The sequence below is a fragment of the Chiloscyllium plagiosum genome, unplaced genomic scaffold (genome assembly GCF_037043375.1).
Source record: "Chiloscyllium plagiosum isolate Xiang-an unplaced genomic scaffold, Cpla_swu_hap1 HiC_scaffold_43, whole genome shotgun sequence".
In the NCBI taxonomy this organism is placed as follows: domain Eukaryota; kingdom Metazoa; phylum Chordata; class Chondrichthyes; order Orectolobiformes; family Hemiscylliidae; genus Chiloscyllium; species Chiloscyllium plagiosum.
In genome coordinates this window covers 10,865,871-10,885,323 of record NW_028270181.1, presented here as the reverse complement: position 1 = coordinate 10,885,323, position 19,453 = coordinate 10,865,871, and the positions used below count along the sequence as shown (strand labels likewise).

General features: G+C 42.3%; 1 protein-coding gene across 3 annotated transcripts in view; it reads left to right on the top strand.

Annotated features, from left to right (window-relative positions):
• camk2g2 (calcium/calmodulin-dependent protein kinase (CaM kinase) II gamma 2) overlaps positions 1–19,453 on the top strand; it is a 353,326-nt gene that overhangs the window by 146,053 nt on the left and 187,820 nt on the right. For all 3 annotated transcript variants that reach the window (XM_087982388.1, XM_043679072.2, XM_043679073.2), the window contains exon 3: positions 5,634–5,693. In XM_087982388.1, coding sequence (XP_087838514.1) covers positions 5,634–5,693 — 60 coding nt within the window. The remainder of the gene's footprint in view (positions 1–5,633; positions 5,694–19,453) is intronic.

Genomic DNA, 19,453 nt, shown 5'->3' with positions numbered 1-19,453 from the left:
TGTAGGACCAGAAAGCACAATCTCAGAACAAGAGGTAAACACAAAGCTGGACCAACAAATGACAATGAGAAGAGGGTCAGTTAATACAGGACTGAAGGTGTTCTATCTGAATGCACGCAGTATAAGGAATAAGGTAAATGAGCATTTTGGCGCAGATCAAAATTGGCAAGTATGATGTGGTGGGCATCACGGAGACGTGGCTGCAAGGGCATCAGGATTGGGAGACAGACGCTTTTGATCAAGGTTGACAGGGAAATGGCAAGAAAGTAGAGTTGAGGAGTATCAGATCAACCGTGATCTCATTGATTGGTAGAACAGACTTGATGGGCTGAATGGCCTACTTCTGCTTTTACACCTTAGGGGCTGCACAAGGCATGATGGGAGGGAACCTGAAAACAAGAAGGCGCAGTTCAAAATGGAGGCACTGCCAGCCTGGAAACTGGTGAAGGTCAGCAAGCAGATGGGTGGTGGATAGTGTGAGGGAGGATCGGTGCAGCGGTGCTTTGACTGTGCTCAAATAACCAGCCCTTTCCAGGTTCAAAGAGCTATAGGATAGGTTCCAGACAAATCTCCTCACTAACCTTATTCCGCTATGATTACAAAATCATTGCATTCCCAGCAAAGTAATATATATTTAGCCCCCAGGTCGTCTTTGACCTGAAGTTTGAAAGTAATTTATATCTGGAAAATAACAGGTGCTATTGAAGAACATGCCACAAGGGAGTGCAGATTTCTCAGCACCCGTCACTGCTGACGGCTGCACAAAACATGTCCCCTGGTGTCCCCTGGTGAGACAGATGGCCTTCATTATAATTGCAGTGAGGAGCATATTTCTTCCAAAACACAACACAGTAGCTGATTTGGCTGCCCGTTGATGTGATGTACTGTGTGTGAAGCCCTTCAAATCAGCCAGACAGCCACAGACGCGCTTAGCCGCAAGCTCTGCTCACCTTCTGTCCAAAGCGTTTTACGTCTCATAGGTGTATTTGGCCTCTGTCCAATAAGAAGTACCACAGATCATTTCAGAGATGCTTAAGCAGGATGGGACACCATTTACAGCTAAGAGCGACATCTTATTGCAGGCCACCTTACGTATATACTTTCTGAAATTGTTTATAGGGCTAACAACACCATTTTGAAAGATTAATGTCAGGGGAAATGTAGTCATGAAGATGCTGTTTTGGAGCAGGAATGTGGCTAAGTTAGACATTAGGGTACTTCTGTAAGGCATAAGTGTTTGGTACTGAAGAAAAAGCAACTGCATGGACATATTCTTTGCCATCTTTTCAGTAAATATTTGTCTGCAGTAAACAGGTGCAGAATCTTTAAATATCTTTAAGGCAGAGATAAGTAGATTTTTGATGGGGGGTATGCAGGAATATGGAGCTGAGCTTGATATCAGATCAGCCTCATCCTGGTTGAGCAGGCTGAGGGGCCTAGTGTTGTTCCTTGTTTGTATGTTCATAAATTCTGGATTAGTGGTGCTTGAAGAGCACAGCATTTCAGGCAGCATCCGAGGAGACTGCTGTGCTCTTCCTGCTCCACTAATCCAGAATCTGGTTTCCAGCATCTGCAGTCATTGTTTTTACCTGTATGTTCATAAACCTGACCAGTTGCAGCCTTCATCAATGTATGTCATCTGCATTAGACACTCAATGCTGTACCTCTCTAGTCGTCGCACTTCTGACCTGCTGTCTGATGATTTCTCCTGGTGAATGTGTGTCTGTGTTCATAGGATCACAGAATCCCTACAGTATGGAATCAGTCCATTTGAGCCGTTGAGTCCACACTGACCATCTGAAGAGCATCCCACCCAGACCCACCCTCCTACCCTGTCGCTGTAACCCTGCATTTCCCATGGCCAGTCCACCTTGCCTGCATATCCCTGGACACAATGGGGCAATTTAGCATGGCCAATCCACCTTGACTGCATATCCCTGGACACCATGGGGCAATTTAGCATGGACAATCCACCTATCTTGTATATTCCTGGATATTATAGGGAATTTAGAATGGCCAGTCCACTTAACCTGCACACCTTTGGACTGTGGGAGGAAACTAGAGCCCCTGGAGAAAACCCACATCGACACAGGAAGAATGTGCAAACTCCACATAGACAGTTGCCCAAGAGTGGAGTTGTACCTGGGTCCGTGGCACTGTGAAGCAGCATTGCTAACCACTGAGCCACTGTGCTGCCTGTGTTGGTGAATGAGGAGTAAAAGCTGCGTTTCTCCACCCAGCTAACAGTCGAAAGACATTCCTGGTCAAGGCTAATATGAGGATGCTGACTGATGCATATTTCTATTCAAATCCCAGGAAGTGCAATGGAGATGAAGACTTTGGGAGGGACATCCTACTCATTACAGAGGGCTTTTTTAACCGTGAAAATGTAGTTATGTCTTTTTCTCTTCTGGCTGTTCTTGGCTACTCACATCTTTACCAGTGCGTCTCACAGTCTACCCACAGATCATGTACATGTGGAAAAACTATAGAAACTTTCAAAGCAAGCGCCAAAGCCATGGAATTTTATGAATCTCAGGGATGAGACATCCCAGATTCCAGTTGGAATTCCAATCTTTTCCAAAGTTTTCCCGACATCTGCCTCTCTCTTTCCACAATTGTTTGCTTCCCTTCCTGTAGTAGTACAGGTAAATCAGCTGATAACCCCATAAACACCTTTCACTTAATGCTGAAATTCTCCAAAACAACAACATATGTTAGTGTGAAATTGAAATTATTGTGTTACTGATGCACCATTCCAAGCTCATGTAATGCACCAGAGCTCAGGGCGCATTGAAAAAAAAAGATGACAAAATATTTTGATTTGGCTGTGAAAAAGTTATGTAATTTTATTATACAGGGACCATGCACACCAAAATAACCCGTATGTACAGAACATTTGAAACTGTTCTTTACCAACGATTTTTATTTTATTCATGGTATGTGGGTGTCATTGGCCAGGGCAGCATTTATTCCCCATCCCTAATTGCTCAGAGGGCAGTTAAGAATCAGCTGCATTGCTGTGGGTCTGGAGTCACATGTCCTTACCTGGTCTCACCGGCAGTTTTCTTCCCAAAAGGACATTAGGGAACCTGATGGTTTTCCAAATGGCCATTATTAGAAGGTCTTTTCCCTGGGGTGGGCACGTCCAAAACTAGAGGGCATAGTTTTGAGGTGAGAGGAAAAAGGTTTAAAAGGGACTAAGAGGCAACATTTTCATGCAGAGGGTGCCAGAGGAAGTGATTGAGACTGGTACAATTACTATATTTAAAAGGCACCTGGATGGGTATATGAATAGGAAGGATTTAGAGGGATATGGGCCAAGTGCTGGCAAATGGGACCAGGTCAGATTGGGGTGTCTGGTTGACGTGAGCAAGTTGAACCAAAGAGTCTGTTTCTGTGCTGTGTGACACTTAATTCCAGGTATTTTTCCATTGAATTCAAGTTCTACCATCTGCCATGGCAGGATTTAATCCCAAATTTGCAGAATATTAGCTGGGTCTCGAGATCAATTATCTAGCAATGATATTACAAGGCCATCACCTCCATCTATAATAAAACAAATGATGTTTGGTTCTCTGAATGTGCTGGTTAGATCAAAGATCTTTCCCATCCAAACTTGTAGTCAAAGTGATGATTGGTTTTCTCCTTGAGGTGTTATTGTCCCTATAGTGACAGTGAAATATATACAGTGCCTTGAGCATTATAAACTGTCCCAAAGGTGCTTATATAGGCCATTACAAATTGTAGATAAAAATCACACAACAACAGCTTATAGTCCACCAGGTTTATTTGGAAGCACTAGCTTTCTGAGCGCTGCTCATTCATCAGGTGGTTGTGGAGCACGACTATACGATACAGAATTTATAACAAAAGAATACAGTGTCATGTAACTGTAACGATATATTGAACAAACCTAGATTATTAAATTTTTATCATTTAGAATGGGTTGCAGGTTTCGGTTCGTTAATATGTAAATCCCAGAACTCCTTTTAAGTCACATTCTTGAGATAACTTAAGGTTTTATGAAAAAACGTGACATCTCAGCTTAGACAATGCATTAAAGGTGTGAGGTTAGAACCCGTCCAACACCAGCTCCTCCACATCAGATTATAATGAGACGTTGAAACATAGTGATATTTGGGCAGATGATCAAAGGTTTGATTTAAACCACTAGCTTTCAAGAGCATGTTGAAGGAAGAAAGAAAGACAGACAGAGAGTCAGAGAGGTTGAGGGAGAGCTTGGGGCCCAGATAACTAGAGGCAGGCTCGGAAATGTCTCTGAGGCAGGGCAGATTGGGATGATTGTCCCGGGCCCGTGCTGGGACCTTTGACACCCAGGAGGACCCAGACTCCAGGGAGGGTGTTGCCCTTTGAATTGGTGAAAGTGGCACCGTGTCGGTGGAAAGGTTGGAGAGGCATGGCAGGGGGAAGCACGCAATAAAATTGCCACAGAGAAACAATGTTTTAGGGGGCACACGAGCCCCCCCCACCAAAATACGATGTTTCTGGCCGCAGTCCCCACTGGCAGAATGATTTGAAATCTTGACGCTCAGGAGACCAGGTATAGAGGAGTGCAGGGATCTTGGAGAGTTGTGGGGCTGGAGAGGGATTACAGAAACAGGGAAAGGTGAGCCAATGGAGAGACTTGGAAAAACAAAGATGCTAATTTTAAAATGAAGGGGTACTTGATCAAGAGCGAATGTATGACAATGAGGACAAGTGTGAAGGGGGAGCAAGACTTACTGCAACTAAAAGCGTGGGCACTAGAGTTTTGGATAACTTCAAGTTTATTAGAAAATGAGAGACCAAATCGTTGGAATAGTACATTGAAATAGATATAGTCATAGAGATGTACAGTATGGAAACAGACCCTTCAGTCCAACTCATCCATGCTGACCAGCTATCCTAAATTAATCCAGTCCCATTTGTCAGCATTTGACCCATATCCCTCTTACGTTTAGAAGATGACAAAGATACAGATGAAGGTTTCCACAGCTGGTGAGCTGACGCAGAGGCAAAGGCAGCTGTATTCATAGTGACTGATTTGTTTTCCAATGCAGCCAGGGGGCATTAAATGTGAACCATGCAGTGAGAGACCAGATTCATATGCAGGTAAATAGCTAGAAATGGCAATTTCCCTTCCTGAAGGACATTAGCAAAGCACTCTGGTTGTATGACAATGTTGTAGTTCTCATGCTAATAGCTCCTTTGCCAGTTCGATTTAATGAATTTAATTTTGGAACTAAGATTTGAACTCCTGACCTTTGGATTGCTAGTCCATTACCATGATTACTACGCTGCTATAACCTGTTTCTGAACCAGATCAAGTACAGTGAGATTAATGTTAGTAGGATTACTTTTGTACTAGTGAGCCCTCAGCCTTTGGCATGTATTTTGCAATAAAATAGATACTGCAGCCTTGACATGGTGTGCCTGTAAATCTTTCTCATTTGATCAATTTTCAGGAGGTACCATTTCCACTGATGACATTTGCCGTTTGTGCTGATATAGACTGCACAAGCCCTGCAATGACCCATCTGTTAATTCATGTCTTTATATTTTAAAGAAATTTCACTCCTGTCTCTGAGCTTTCGGTGTGTAATTCTCTCTCTTGTTTCTTTGACCTGCAGATCACCAGAAACTTGAGCGTGAAGCAAGAATCTGTAGGCTGCTGAAGCATCCCAATATCGGTACGTCATTTCGAAAGACCATGGTGCTCTGTTGTTTCATTAATAGTGGCCGGGAGTGGTTTGGAGTCAGGATGTGGGATTCATGGAGTAAAAAGGAAGGGAGGGTACTCAATATTGCTTTGTTATGGATCCCAGGAGGCCACTCTCATGTCTTTCCCTGCGGTCATGGCAGCCTGTATTTGCTCTTAGTCTGGATGAGCTCTTTCTTCCTGTGTGTAGATTATGTTTTGACCCTTTTCTTCCTTCAACCACTCCGACCGCATCATGTACACTAACTGACACACACAGGCACACACTTGCAAAAATGCATACAAACACACAAATTCATGTAAAGGTGCACACAAATACATGTACAAAAGACATGCAGACATAAGCACATGTACAAGATATCGGTGAGGTCACATTATGAGGCCCAACCACATCACGCACGTTGACTGACAACACACAGGTACATGTGTGCACACAGACACATGCGCGCACGCGCACACACACAGGCACACACTTGCATAGATGCACACGTGTACACAGACACAAAGATGCATACAGACAAACACACAAATTCACATGGATAGATGCACACAAATACATGTACAAAGGACATGCAGACATAAGCACATATATAAGACATTGGTGAGGCCACATTTGGAGTACTACGTGCAATTCTGGTCATCTTGCTATAGGAAGGATGTTATTAAACTGGAAAGAGTGCAAAAATGATTTTCAAGGAAGTTACCAAGACTGGAAAATATGAGTTATAAGGAGAGGCTGGACCTTTTTGCCCTGGAGCAAAGGAGGCTGCAGGTGACCTTATAGTTTTATAAAATTACGAGTGGTATAGATAAGGTGAATAGCCAAGTACGTTTCCCCAGGGTAGGGGAGTTCAAAACTAGAGGGTGTAGGTTTAAGGTGAGAGGGAAAAGATTTAAAAGGGATGTGAGGGGCAATATTTTCATACACAGGTGGTGTATATATGCCACAAGCTGCTGGAGAAAGAGGTAGAGTAGTTACATTTACAAAATTTAACAGGTACATGGATAGGAAAAGTTAAGAGGGATATTTAAACTGGTTAGATTAGATTCCCTACTGTATGGAAATGAACGCTTCAGCCCAGCAAGTCCACACCAACCCACCGAAGAGTAACTCACCCAGACCCATTCCCTTTCCCTATATTTGCCCCTGACTATGGGCTATTTAGCATGGCCATTTCACCTAACTAGCACATCTTTGGATTTGAGAGGAAACCGGAGCACCCGGAGGAAACCTATGCGGACACAGGGAGAATGTGCAAACTCCACACAGACAGTCACCCGATAGTTGGCTGCGTCACATCTTGTTTGGGGAAACTGTCCCTGACATTAATTGGAGAGGCTGAAGTGGATGAGGAAATTGATATTTAAATGGGAACTCACTTCTCTTTAATCATATTCCAGGAAATACACTTTGTGACTGTTTCATTGTGTTTTCAAAAGAAGCATTGGAATAAAGCCAGCCAATGGTAGGTTTCTGAGTGGTCACAAATGTTCTTTTACTTCAACAGTGTCTGAATTTATTTTTATTTGTCAGACTGATCTTAACATGGACAATACAAATTAATTGCTGAACTCCGAAGCCAGATTTCAACCTTGAGACAATCCATAAGTGGCACCAAGGCAATCTAGTAATATACAGGTTGGGTCAAGAAAACCATTTTAGAACATAGAACGTTACAGCGTGGTACAGGCCCTTCGGCCCTTGATGTTGCGCCGACCTGTGGAACCAATCTGAAGCCCATCTAACTGACACTATTCCATTTTCATCCATATGTTCATTCAATGACCATTTAAATGCCCTTAAAGTTTTTACCTACCTTAAAGTTGGTGAGTCTACTGCTGTTGCAGGCAGTGCGTTCCACGCCCCTACTACTCTCTGAGTAAAGAAACTACCTCTGACATCTGTCTTATATCTATCACCCCTCAATTTAAAGCTATGTCCCCCTATGCTAGTTGTCACCATCTAAGGAAAAAGGCTGTAACTGTTTTAACATTTAAAAAAAAAAATCTGTTGTTGCACTTTCCAATAATTTTTCAAGTAAACAGCTGTGCTGGATCAGTTCCAGTGATGAATAATTGGCCAAGAAAGAAACCAAAAGAGGATCTGTTTGTCCAGGATGTTGCCTGGGTTGGAGTATATTACCTATATGGAGAGATTAGATAAACTTGGGTTGTTTGTTTTTTGCTCAAGCGAGGGACACTGAGGAGTGACCTGATAGAAGTCTATAAAATTATGAGAGGCAAAGATAGAATAAGCATTTAGAGTCTTTTTTTTTTACCCCCCAAGGTGAAAATGTCAAATACCAGAGAGCATTTGTTTAAGGTGGGAGGTGAGAAGTTTAAAGGAGATGTGCAAGGAAAGTTTTGTTTTACACAGAGGGAGGTAGGTGCCTGGTTGCGCTGCAAGGGAAGGTGGTAGAATGCGCTGCAAGGGAAGGTGGTAGAAGGTGATAGAATGCGCTGCAAGGGAAGGTGGTAGAAGCAATGTTTAAGAGGTCTTTAAATAGACACATGGGCAGGCAGAGAATTGAGGGGTCTGGACCATGTATAAGCAGATGAGTTTTGGTACGAATGGCATTATGATCAGCACAGACAGGATGGGCTGAAGGGCCTGTTCCTGGGTTCTAATGTTCTATGTCCTGGTAGCGTTGTCCATCAGCAAACGAACCATTACTTCAAGGAATATGAAGACAGTTGCAGAGTTTCTTCCCTCCTTGTTCTGAAGAAGAGTCATATCTGACTCAAAACATTGGCTTTTTCTCTCCACAGATCCTGCAGATATGCTGAGTTTCTTCAGCATTTTCTGTTTTATTTTCTCCCCAAGTTTTGTGAGTGTTGGTGAGGGTTGTGGGTGTGAAACAGTGACAGTGAGACTGTTTCACTGTGAGGGACACAGGAAGATGTGGCTCGGGGCAGGTGTGTAGGGGAAGCAAATCATTGCAAGGTCAGACTGTTGGTACCGGGGTGATCCATGTAAGTGTCCTGGAGCATGCCGGAGGAATATTGCTGGAAGATTGAGGAGAGGTGGCTAGAGAAGAAGGGAGAACTTTAAACATGCGTCCAGACAAAGAAGAGTAGTTTGCTAAGGTTAATTAGTTAATGCCAAATTAGTTAATGCACGAAAGTGCTAATGAAAATTGCCAAGCTAAGTCAAAGATCTTACATTTCACTAGATAAAGAAGGTATGCTGCACTCTACTTGTCTCAAGGGTGTAAATGCATGGCCAAAGTGTGGATCTTTTTGTTCTGCTATTGAAATGGAACATGATATTTGAACACAGGGATGGCACAAAGATCATGAAGCAAGGTTTCTGTTTTCCACTGGCATCAGGTCACTAAAAACAGGAAAGGAAATCCAGACAAATGAGCTATTAACCCTATATACATGGAATGACTGGTGTGGGTTACATTGGGCTGAGGAATTTCTTTGTCTGACTCCTCTCTGTTCCCTATCTCCACCAAATATATTCGCGTGAGACTCCATTCAATTGCTCCAGCTGCCCTCCCTCACTCATCAGGACAACTCGCAAGAATAGCAATCCAACAGTTCAGTTGCATGAGACGAGTGTGCTGTTTGATTGGTGAATAAGTGGACTCTGATTGGTAGAGGCACTGCCATAGAGAATGCACCAGTTAATGGCCAGGTTTACAGTGTGGTGCACTGGAAGTGACAGAGTTCAGTACTTGGTGCTGGCATGATTCCAATTCTGGAGGCTGTACATCCCAATGACTGTCAGATCATACCACACAACACACTCCATTGACCATTCTCAATCAACCCATGCTTGCAAGCCTCAGAAGGTATATCTGCCATTAGATGCGATTCCTCTACTGTAAATCATTCATTAAATAATCTGGACTGTGCTGCGACTTACACTGGAAACCAGTTTAAGGTCATCATTTGGCTTGCAGTGTGATGTATTTGTGCATGCTAGAAGCTACATGGATAAACAAACAGGACCCCATTTATATCGGTGAATTTGTACAAACATTGCACCTTTTTCATAAAAAAAGACAACAGCCAATTGCCGCTGCATCCCCATGACCAATTCAAACTACCTGTCTTGCCCGAAAATGAAGATTGACAGTTAACTGTTCTTGCTGCATATCCATGGCAAAGGCAGCACATCCATTTGGTATCCTCCTCTCATTCTGTATAAAATGATGCACCATTTTCAAGTCTACTTTTTGCGTCCTAGTCCTGATGAGTGCAAGACGGAAAGCTAGGAATTATTGGGGAGACATCAACCTAGTGGTATTATTGCTGGACTGTTAACCCAGAGAGCCAGGTGATGTTCTGGGGATGTGGGTTTGAATCTGGCCATGGATTGATGAAATTTGAATTCATTGAAAATCTAGAATTAAGAGTCTAACGATGACCATGAAATTGTTGTTGATTGTCGAGAAAACCCGTCTGGTTTACTAATGCCCTTTAGGGAAGGAAGCTGCCATCCTTACCTGGTCTAGACTATATGTGACTCCAGACCCACAGCAATGTGGTTGACTCTTAACTATCCTCTGGACAACTAGAAATAGGCAATAAATGCTGTCCTAGCCAAAGATGCCCACATCACGTTAATGAATTAAAGAAAAGACTACTTTCAGCAATGATATTTCAAAAACACAAGTGCAAACTATTATTTGCATAATGTTAAAAGTCAGAGAAAGCCAAATAACTTCACATTGAAGGGAAAACCCTCAGTTTGGCATTTTGAAGAATATGAGGCATTGAAATGGCAAGTGCAAGTAAAGCAATGAGTGGCACCCCTTGATAAACTGCCACAGTTTACAGGTTTCATTCGAAATAAAAGGTTGTTCTGAAGATTGGTAACTTCATTCTAAAACAAAATTCAAAATTTTATTGAAAAAAGGAGACTGTAATTTTAATAATGAACTAGAGGTCATGAACTGATTTAAAATGCAGTCTGATAAAATGCCTAATAGTTCCAACTGCCAACTGCAAAATGCTTTTGGGATTTTGCTTCATGTTTGGCCTTTCATTCTGGCATAGTAAAAAGGCCGCACACAAGGAGCCGTGCTGGGCAGTACAGTAGGAAAGTTATGAGCAGATTTACAAAGCATTCCCCCTCCTTTCTATCTCAATCACATCTATAGGTCTTCTCAAAGGATGAGTTTAATTTCACAAAAAATACGAAATAAACGTATTTGTCATGGTTGTTTTACGAGGGAATTTACAATGAAGCCCAACAGTGGGATTAAAATCAATTGAAATTTTGCAGAGGAAAGGAATGGATGTATAAAAGTGATCCTTTGGCAGACTTTGTAATCTAGGTATCTGTTTGGACTAAAGCTTGGCTAACTTCAAACAGTGTGCACATTTCAAAATGAGCTGTGTTTCCTTGGTTTATTGTAGAATTAATTAGTTTCGTTACTTACTTTCTGTTTGCTTGATGAATCGGGGGCTGTTGTCTGCAATTGATTGGTAATGTCACTGAACTAGTATTCCTAAGGTCCTAGACTAATTCTCTGAGAACATAGCAGCAGGTGAAACTTGAATTTAATTTATTAATTCTGGAGTTGAAAGTAATCAAAGTCACCATGACAAAGCAATTTGATGGTGTTGAATCTCAACTGGTTCATTAATGAAGGAAATCTGCCATCCTTACCTGGTCTGGCCTACATTGTGACTCCAGACTCCATAGCAATGACTCTTAACCACCTTCTCAAATGGCCTAAGTGCAGTTAAGGAGGGAAATTAATTTGGTGGTTATGCCCACATCCCACGGAAAGGTTAGGTAAAACTGGACAAGTGTGATAAATATTGTGGCATTGGAGTTCATCCCTTCACACTACGATCATTTAGATTGAATTTGTGATTTTGTTTTGTGCAGCAAGGTGTATTGGCAAGTAGTTTTGGCAACTCTGCTTCACATAAATCGGGTGAACTGATAATTCTGTGATAACAAATGATCTGCAAAGTTATTTTAGACCAAACTGTTCAGATGTAGAATCACAGAATCCTTACAATATGGAAAGAGCCATTGAGTATGCACCAATCCTTCAAAGAGCATCCCACCCTCTCCCTGTAACTCTACATTTACTATGGCTGATCCACCTAGCCTGCACATTCCTAGACACTATGGGAAATTTAGCATGGCCAATCCACCCTAACTTGCACATCTTTGGACTGTGGGAGGAAACTGGAGCACACAGAGGAAACCTACACAGACACGGGGAGAAAGTGCAAACTCCACACAGACAGTCGCCCGAGGCTGAGTCCCTGTCACTGTGAGGCAGCAATGCCAACCACTCAGCCGCTATGTTGCCCATGTTATGAAACACCTTGGGGGTGGTTGGGACTTGAGCCCAGATCTTCTGGTCCAAAGGTAGGGACACCACAACTGCATCACAAGAGCCTCATGGATTGCAGATACATTTGGATTAAATAACCTCATGGCGCTAACAGATAAATAACCTGTTCTTGATCTCCATCTCTGTACTTCACTGTGATAGCTGATTACATGTGACAAACTGTTTACCATTGCGGTTCCTAATTAACTTTGACAGCTATATTGTGTTTGACAGACTGTGTTTAGCATGTCGACAAGCACCCAACTCGCTCCAGAAACTCCACCAACTCTGTGACCAAAGTGAGAGAGAGCCAGGGCGAGCTGTGGATATTGTTGAGCAGTGAAGAAAAAGCCAGAGCATTTAACACAGCCACAGCTTGACCCTCGGAACAGTTTGAGTTCTGAGCCTGGTCTAATGAGTCACCATAAATCATCAGTGCTTTTCCTGCCTTAGTGAAAATTAGTTACGCGATGTGTGCAGGCAATGAGCTTTAATGTTGCGGTGAGCTGCATTTAGTCACTGCTAATGAACAGCCACAAGCTGTAGCAGTTCTCTAAGCCGGGAGGTTTTGAGCAGCTGATGATATTGGATTCATTTCTAGTTTTGAGAGCAGCTTTCTGGTTGCTTCTCAAAATTCTCTCAGCAAAGGTTGGACTGATGTATATCGGAAAACAGATCAATAAGAGCTGATGCTAAGTCATCTGCTCTGAATCCTGAAGAATTGTAATTGCTTTGGTCTGGATACTATCCAATAATTCACATTGCACTGCCTTCAATTTTCAGAAACTGCTGCCTAGAAATTACTATTGGTGAACGAATGCTTAACACGTTCAGTCCAGATTTATTTTTCTTCTGCTGTTTCCACTCAGGCATTAACCTGTTTACTTCAACCAGGCTAATAGCTTTGTAAAGGTCAAGGACAGCAGAATGTCATAAGAGCACATTAAGCTTATATTTGCACTAGTATTTTCTAATTTTCGATATATTTATGGATATACTAAAAATGAAGAACAGATGCTGGAGATCTGAAACAAAAACAAAAATTGCTGAAGAAACTCAGCAGGTCTGGCAGCATCCATGGAAAGAAAGCAGAGTTGATGTTTCGAGTCCAGTTCTTCAGAATTATTTAGGGATAGGTTAAGTTGAATTTAGTAATTCTAGTGAACTTAATATCAGAAAGAAATGACTGAGAGTCATACATTCATAAGCATGGAAACAGGCCCTTCAGTTCAACTCATCCTGGCTGACCAGTTATCCGAAACTCTCCAAAGTTGCTGCCAGACCTGCTAAGTTTCTCCAGCAATTTCTACAAAAAAGAAAGTGTGTTTATAACTTGGCACCTGCAAATGCAGCCTCGCCCAATTATAGGGCATATGATATAGTGACATATACTTGCTGGATCAATCATTATACAGTCCAACTGGGATAACATATGCAGTACTGAATAATCATCTCTATAGAAAACCCTTCCTGTACGTTTAATACATCAAACTTGTACTCATTGCATTCCTAATGTGTATACCCCAAGAATTAATGCCTCTTTTAAAACACTGGATTATTCCATTTTTTTTTTCCACAAGTTCTTGAGAAGTTTAAGGCTTTCCTAAAGACTGGGCTCCGGCTGTTTTGGAAAAGAATTTGGACAGAGTAGGTGACGAGAAGGATTCTTGGAAAGCATTGACATTTTTTAATATAGTCTGGTTAGGTGTAGGGGCAGATCAGACACTGGTGTTTTCAATTGAACGTTTACATTTACTGATCCAGCGGTGGTTCTGCCAATCATTGAGGTCATTCGAGTTTAGGCTTTTATGGGCACTAATCTAGGAGCAGTCTTTAAGCACCCAGACTGTCTGTCTATAGTCATTGTGCATGTCTGTGCATGTAATCCTCAGAATGATGAATAGACAGGTGCTTTGCCTGGTCAGCACTGTCAATACTACAGGTTGTACCTCTATAATCTAGCAGGTTCAGGACCAGAGACATCATGGGAGGACATGAATAGGAGCTTTTGACCAAGACTGAAAAGCACAATACAACATAAAATGTGATGAAATGACCACTTTATCTACCAGTACAATTCCAGCTACTTTGTCACTGCTGCAATCTTCATGCTGCTAACAATCCTTCTACATTGTGTGATGCAAACTGACTGACGCTGCTGTGTGTCCTGGACCAGAGAGTGCCGGATGAGGTAGGTACAACCTGTTCCCAGTCCTCTTAGACTGACATCATTTGCTTGTTGAGCAAAAAAAAAAAATTATTATTGTATTTGTTCATGGGATGTAGACCTTCCCAGCTGGGCCAACATTAATTACCTGTCCCTCACTGCCCTCAAAGATGCTGTTGATGGTGAGCTGTCTTGCTGAATTGCTGCAGTGCATGTAAGGTTGGGGTAGGTGCACACACAATATTGTTAGAAATGAAGTTCAAGGATTTTGACCCAGTAACAGTGTCTGTGTGGAGTTTGCACATTCTCCCTGCATGGGTTTCCTCCAGGTGCTCGGGTTTCCTCCCCCAGTCCAAGATATGCAGGTTAGTTGGATTGGCCATGATAAATTGCCCATGGTGTTCAGGGATGTGTAGGTCAGGTGCATTAGTCAGGGGTAAATGCAGAGTAATAGGATAGGGGAATGGGTTGGGTTGGCTACTTTTTGGAGGGTTGTTGTGGATTTGTTGAGCCAAAGGGCCTGTTTCCACACAGTAGGGATTCTATGATTCTGGAGGGATTCTATGATATCAATATAGGAGTGGCAATATAGTTCCAAGGCAGCATATTGGGAGTTAATGAATGGGCTGCTTTGTCCTGGATGGTGTCAAGTTTCTTGAGTGTTGTTGGAGCTGCACTCATCAAAGCAAGTGGGGAGTATTCCACCGCCATCTTGACTTGTGCCTTGTAGATAGTAAACAGGCTTTGGGGCGTCAGGAGGTGAGTTATTTGCTGCAGGATTTTTAACTTCTGACCTGCACTTAAGGACACTGTGTTCATAAGGTTTGTTAGTTCAGTGTCTAGTCAATGGTAACCCCCCTCCCCCAGGATCTTGATAGTGGGAGATTCTGTAATAGTAATGCCACTGAATGTCATAAGAAAATGGTTCGAACATAAGGACTAGGAGCAGGAGTAGGGTGTTCAGCGCCTTGAGAATGTATCACCAATTAATTTGATAATTGCAATCATTCTTTCTTAATGAAGGTGGCCTTTGCCTAGCTTGAATCCTAACTAACTCGTATCAACCCAAGCCTGGAAATTATCATCATATCATCTCCAATGGCTGGGAAGTTGCACTTCAGATATCTTTGCACATGTATTTATTCACACAAAATTCCTTTGTCTCCAAGTGTTATAGAGGCGTTAAACCATTTAAATATCACACACAAGCATTTCAAAATGCAGATTAGAGACAAAAGTTGGCCACTCAGCCCCTCATGTCTCCTGTTACATTCAGTAAGATCATGGATTGATCTGATTGTTTTCCTCTAATCCACTTTTCTACCTTTTCCACTTACCCTTTGACTCCCTTATCAGTGAGGTTTTGAGGGAAATCTTTTTTACCCAGAGGGTGGGGAGGGTTTGGAATGCACAGCCTGGGAGGGTAGTTGAGGTGGGAGACCTCACAACCTTCAAAACGTACTTGGATGAATGTCTGAAGTGCTGGCATACTTAAGACTATTGGCTAAGTGTGGCACTGTAGGCAGTGGTATATTTTTAGCAGTTCAGACACGATGGGTCAATAATTCTATGATCCTTTCAGCATTCACCTTGTCAAGACCCCTTGGTGAGTTGAAGCTAGTTTGGGAATGAAAGAGTTTCCTGTAGATCTTGATAAGCGTTTGAAATATTTGAGTCTGATTCAAGCTACTGATGTTCACCGTCCTGGGAAGCTGTTCAAAGTGAATGGCTGACCAGAGGCCAAGCTGCTGTGCTGGAGAGGAGCTGATGAAGTGACTGGGAAACAGTTCTCTTCTCTTCTCTCACAATGTAACACTGACAGAGACCTTTTTGGCTGGAGGGGAAACGATTTGTAAAGGAGTAGGAGGAGGCAGCAGCTAAGTGGTGTTAATATGATATCTTAAAATTTAACAAGAGAAAAATGTAAATAGGAATGTGAGTGATGAGCAGGAAGGGTAATTTTACACTTGAGCGTTTGACCCTCTAGCAAAGCAAGGGCATGTCACAAAGAGGATTGTGATGCTAAGATCACGCAGTGATCGCACGAGGGTTAGTTAAATTGTCAAAATAATAATTTGAGGCTGTGCCTTTTAAATTTGAACTGAGAAAGTCTATTCCTGGCAGTGACTCCTTCACACTTTGCCACCTCCAGAGCTGATGACAGCTATTCTGGAAGCAGTGGTTGTAGAAAAGATGAGTACATGTGATCACTGTAATTCGGACCATCCTGGTGAGTGCTAGGAGAGGGTGAAGACCAGCTGGTTGCTTCCAAGAATCCAGGCATTTGTGGAATAGTGCACAGCTGCACTTTACCTTTGGAAATGAAACTTGCATAGTGACATTTGTAGAGAAAGTTGGCAGGAGGGAGATATTTGGCACAAATAGAATCATAGAGTCCCTACAGTGTGGAAACAGGCCATTCGGCCCAACAAGTTCACACTGACCATCTGAAGACTAACCACCCCCCCACCCAGACCCATTCCCCTACCCTATTACTCTACATTTCCCCTGACTAACACAGCTAACCCACACATCCCTGAACACTATGGGCAATTTCACATGGCCAAATCACCAAACCTGCATATCTTTGGACTCCATACAGAAAGGGGTCCAAGAATGATTAGAGTGGAGTGCCCTTTAAAAGTGCAGAGTACCCATGATGAGGGCAATACAGCTGGATTTAACCAGCTGTTTCAGTTAGATAATGAGTATTGGGCTCGAGGACACAAGTCTTGAGCAAGGTTATAGATGGATTCCCCTTCTATGAAGACAATGCTGGAGAAGGCAAATTATTTGGGGTCAAGTTGACTTGTATGAATGGCAGCAGTGTAGCTAGTGGTTGAAATTAGTGTTTGAGGGCATCAGTAGCACTGTTTGATTGGAAAGAACTTTGTATTCTTCAAAGTAAGTTTGAATGGTGAGCAAGTGTCTGCCAGAACAATCCCATGTTGACTTAGAAAATCAAGTCTGATGGGCTCATAAGCTGGCTTCTGTTCTACATAGGTTCTTGAGAGTCTTTGGCATTGTCAACCCCAGAGAGTTGTGGATGCTTAGCCTTTGAGACTGAGATGAATAGAATCCTGGACTCTTGAGGGAATGAGCAAAGGAGAGAGGATGAGAAATGGGGTTGAGGAATAAGATCGATCAATCTTGATCTTATTGACATCGAAAGTATACACTCCTCACATGTCTCGTGTCCTTACGAAACAGGTAGACAAAAAAACATGAGAGACTGGATGACAATTTGGTTTAGAACAATCCATGACTGTGAGAAGGGAGGCTAGATTGAATGAACAGTAAATCGAACAAATGTTTGGAATTTATAAACAGGAGAATTCAACAGTAATGAATGAGTGCAGTGATTTTAACTAACTGCAAACCACCAAGTGAACTGTAAGGAAGAACAATAAGTGATCAGAAGATGACTTAGTTGAATGCCAGCACTTTGAATCAGTCTATAGTTAAGTGTTAGTAAGCAAATTGTTTAATATTCAACATTCTTATGAATTAGAGGCATAGAGTCATACAACATGGAAACACACTGTTCTATGTTCTGTGGCCCAACTTCTCCATGCCAACCAAGTTTCCCAAACTAAAACTACTCCAACTTGGCTGCATTTGGCCCATATCCTTCTAAACCTTTCTTCTTCATGTACGTATCCAAATGTCTTTAAATGTTATAATTATACCTGCATCTACCACTTCGTCTGGCAGTTCATTCCACATCCGAACCACCCTCTGTTGTGTGAAAGTGTTGCCCCTCTGCTCCCTATTAATTCCTTTTTCCTCTCGCCTTAAAAATATGCCACCTAGTTTTAAACTCTCTCACCCCAGTGAGAAGACCGTTGCTATTCACCTAATCTATGCCACTCATGTTTTTGTAAACTGCTGTAAGGTCACCTCTCAAACTCCTATGCTCCAATGAAAAAATCCCAGCTGAACCAAATTCTCCTTATAACTCAAACAGTCCAGTCCAGGCAACATTGTGATAAATCTTTTCTGAACCCTCTCCAGCTTAGTAATATCCTTCCTACAACAGGGTGACCGGAACTGTACACAGAACTACAAAAGTAGCCTCCTGTACAACCTCAACATGATGTCCTTTCATGTGCAGTTTGTTCTCCATTTTCATTCATTTCAATGTAGTCAATTTCATTAACAATAAATTTCATTTGAAAAGGGATGTGGAGCAAAGCAGGGCAGATGTCTGCATTGCATGGGAGCTCATTGCATTAGACAGCTTTAGTATTTGATATCATTTGTGATATAGAAAGAGTGCTCACCTTTTGACTCTTGGAAACCTGGAGTGTTTCTGCAAACATTTGAACTGGGAGCACAGTAATATCCAGCAAGAGTAATTTTGTGATATATCTGGTACAAGTTGTAGGTGAAGACAGCTGTCTTCAGGGGATTTAAACTGGGGACTTAGAGCTGGCCCCTGAACAGAGGATGCTAGGGCTTGCCAACATTTGAAAAATGGCTGCTGACATTTGGCTCATTCCATTCCCAGCAATAGCTTTCAAGCTGTGGCCAAAGGTCAGAGCAAGTCACAACAATGATAAATGAGGGTGGCTCTTATTTGACCGAACGTTTTGGAACATGGGACCCAGATACTGTACATGCCAGTCAATGAGAAAAGTGCCAGCATAACCTTGTAAACGAAAGAAAACATTTCCTGAACTTGCAGCCTATTTTTGTCACGTCATAAGGGGTGGCTCCTGATCCCAGCTGTGTCAGCCAATGACTTGGAAGTGTGATGGAACTTTTTCAGGGCAATACTCTCAGCAAACAGTCAGTCTGCTCACCATCAGCACAGCAAGTGAAGTCTGTTTATAGAGTCCAATTTAAATAGGGTCTGCAATAATCCTATGTCCAAAACTGCAGCAACTTTCCCCAATTTGAGCATTAATTCACCTCCAGCAAAATGCAGTAAATGGAGGACAGTCATACAATACAAGTTAAATAGGAACACAGAAAATAAGAGCAGGCGTAGGCCATTCAGCCCTTTGAGCTACCTCTGGCATACTCCCCCTTTCTCCCCCAAGCCTTTTAATGCCTTTAAACTACCCTTTGAGTGAAGAAGTCTGAGAAAATAAAATCAAATCTCACTTGCTTACAACAGTCCATCCTCTGGGTCAAACACAAGAGGAAATTGGAGAAACTCAGGAGGTCGGGTAGCATCTGTGAAGAGAGAAAGACAGAGTTAATATTTTGAGTCTGGTGTGACCCTTATTCAGAACCAATCTCTGGACT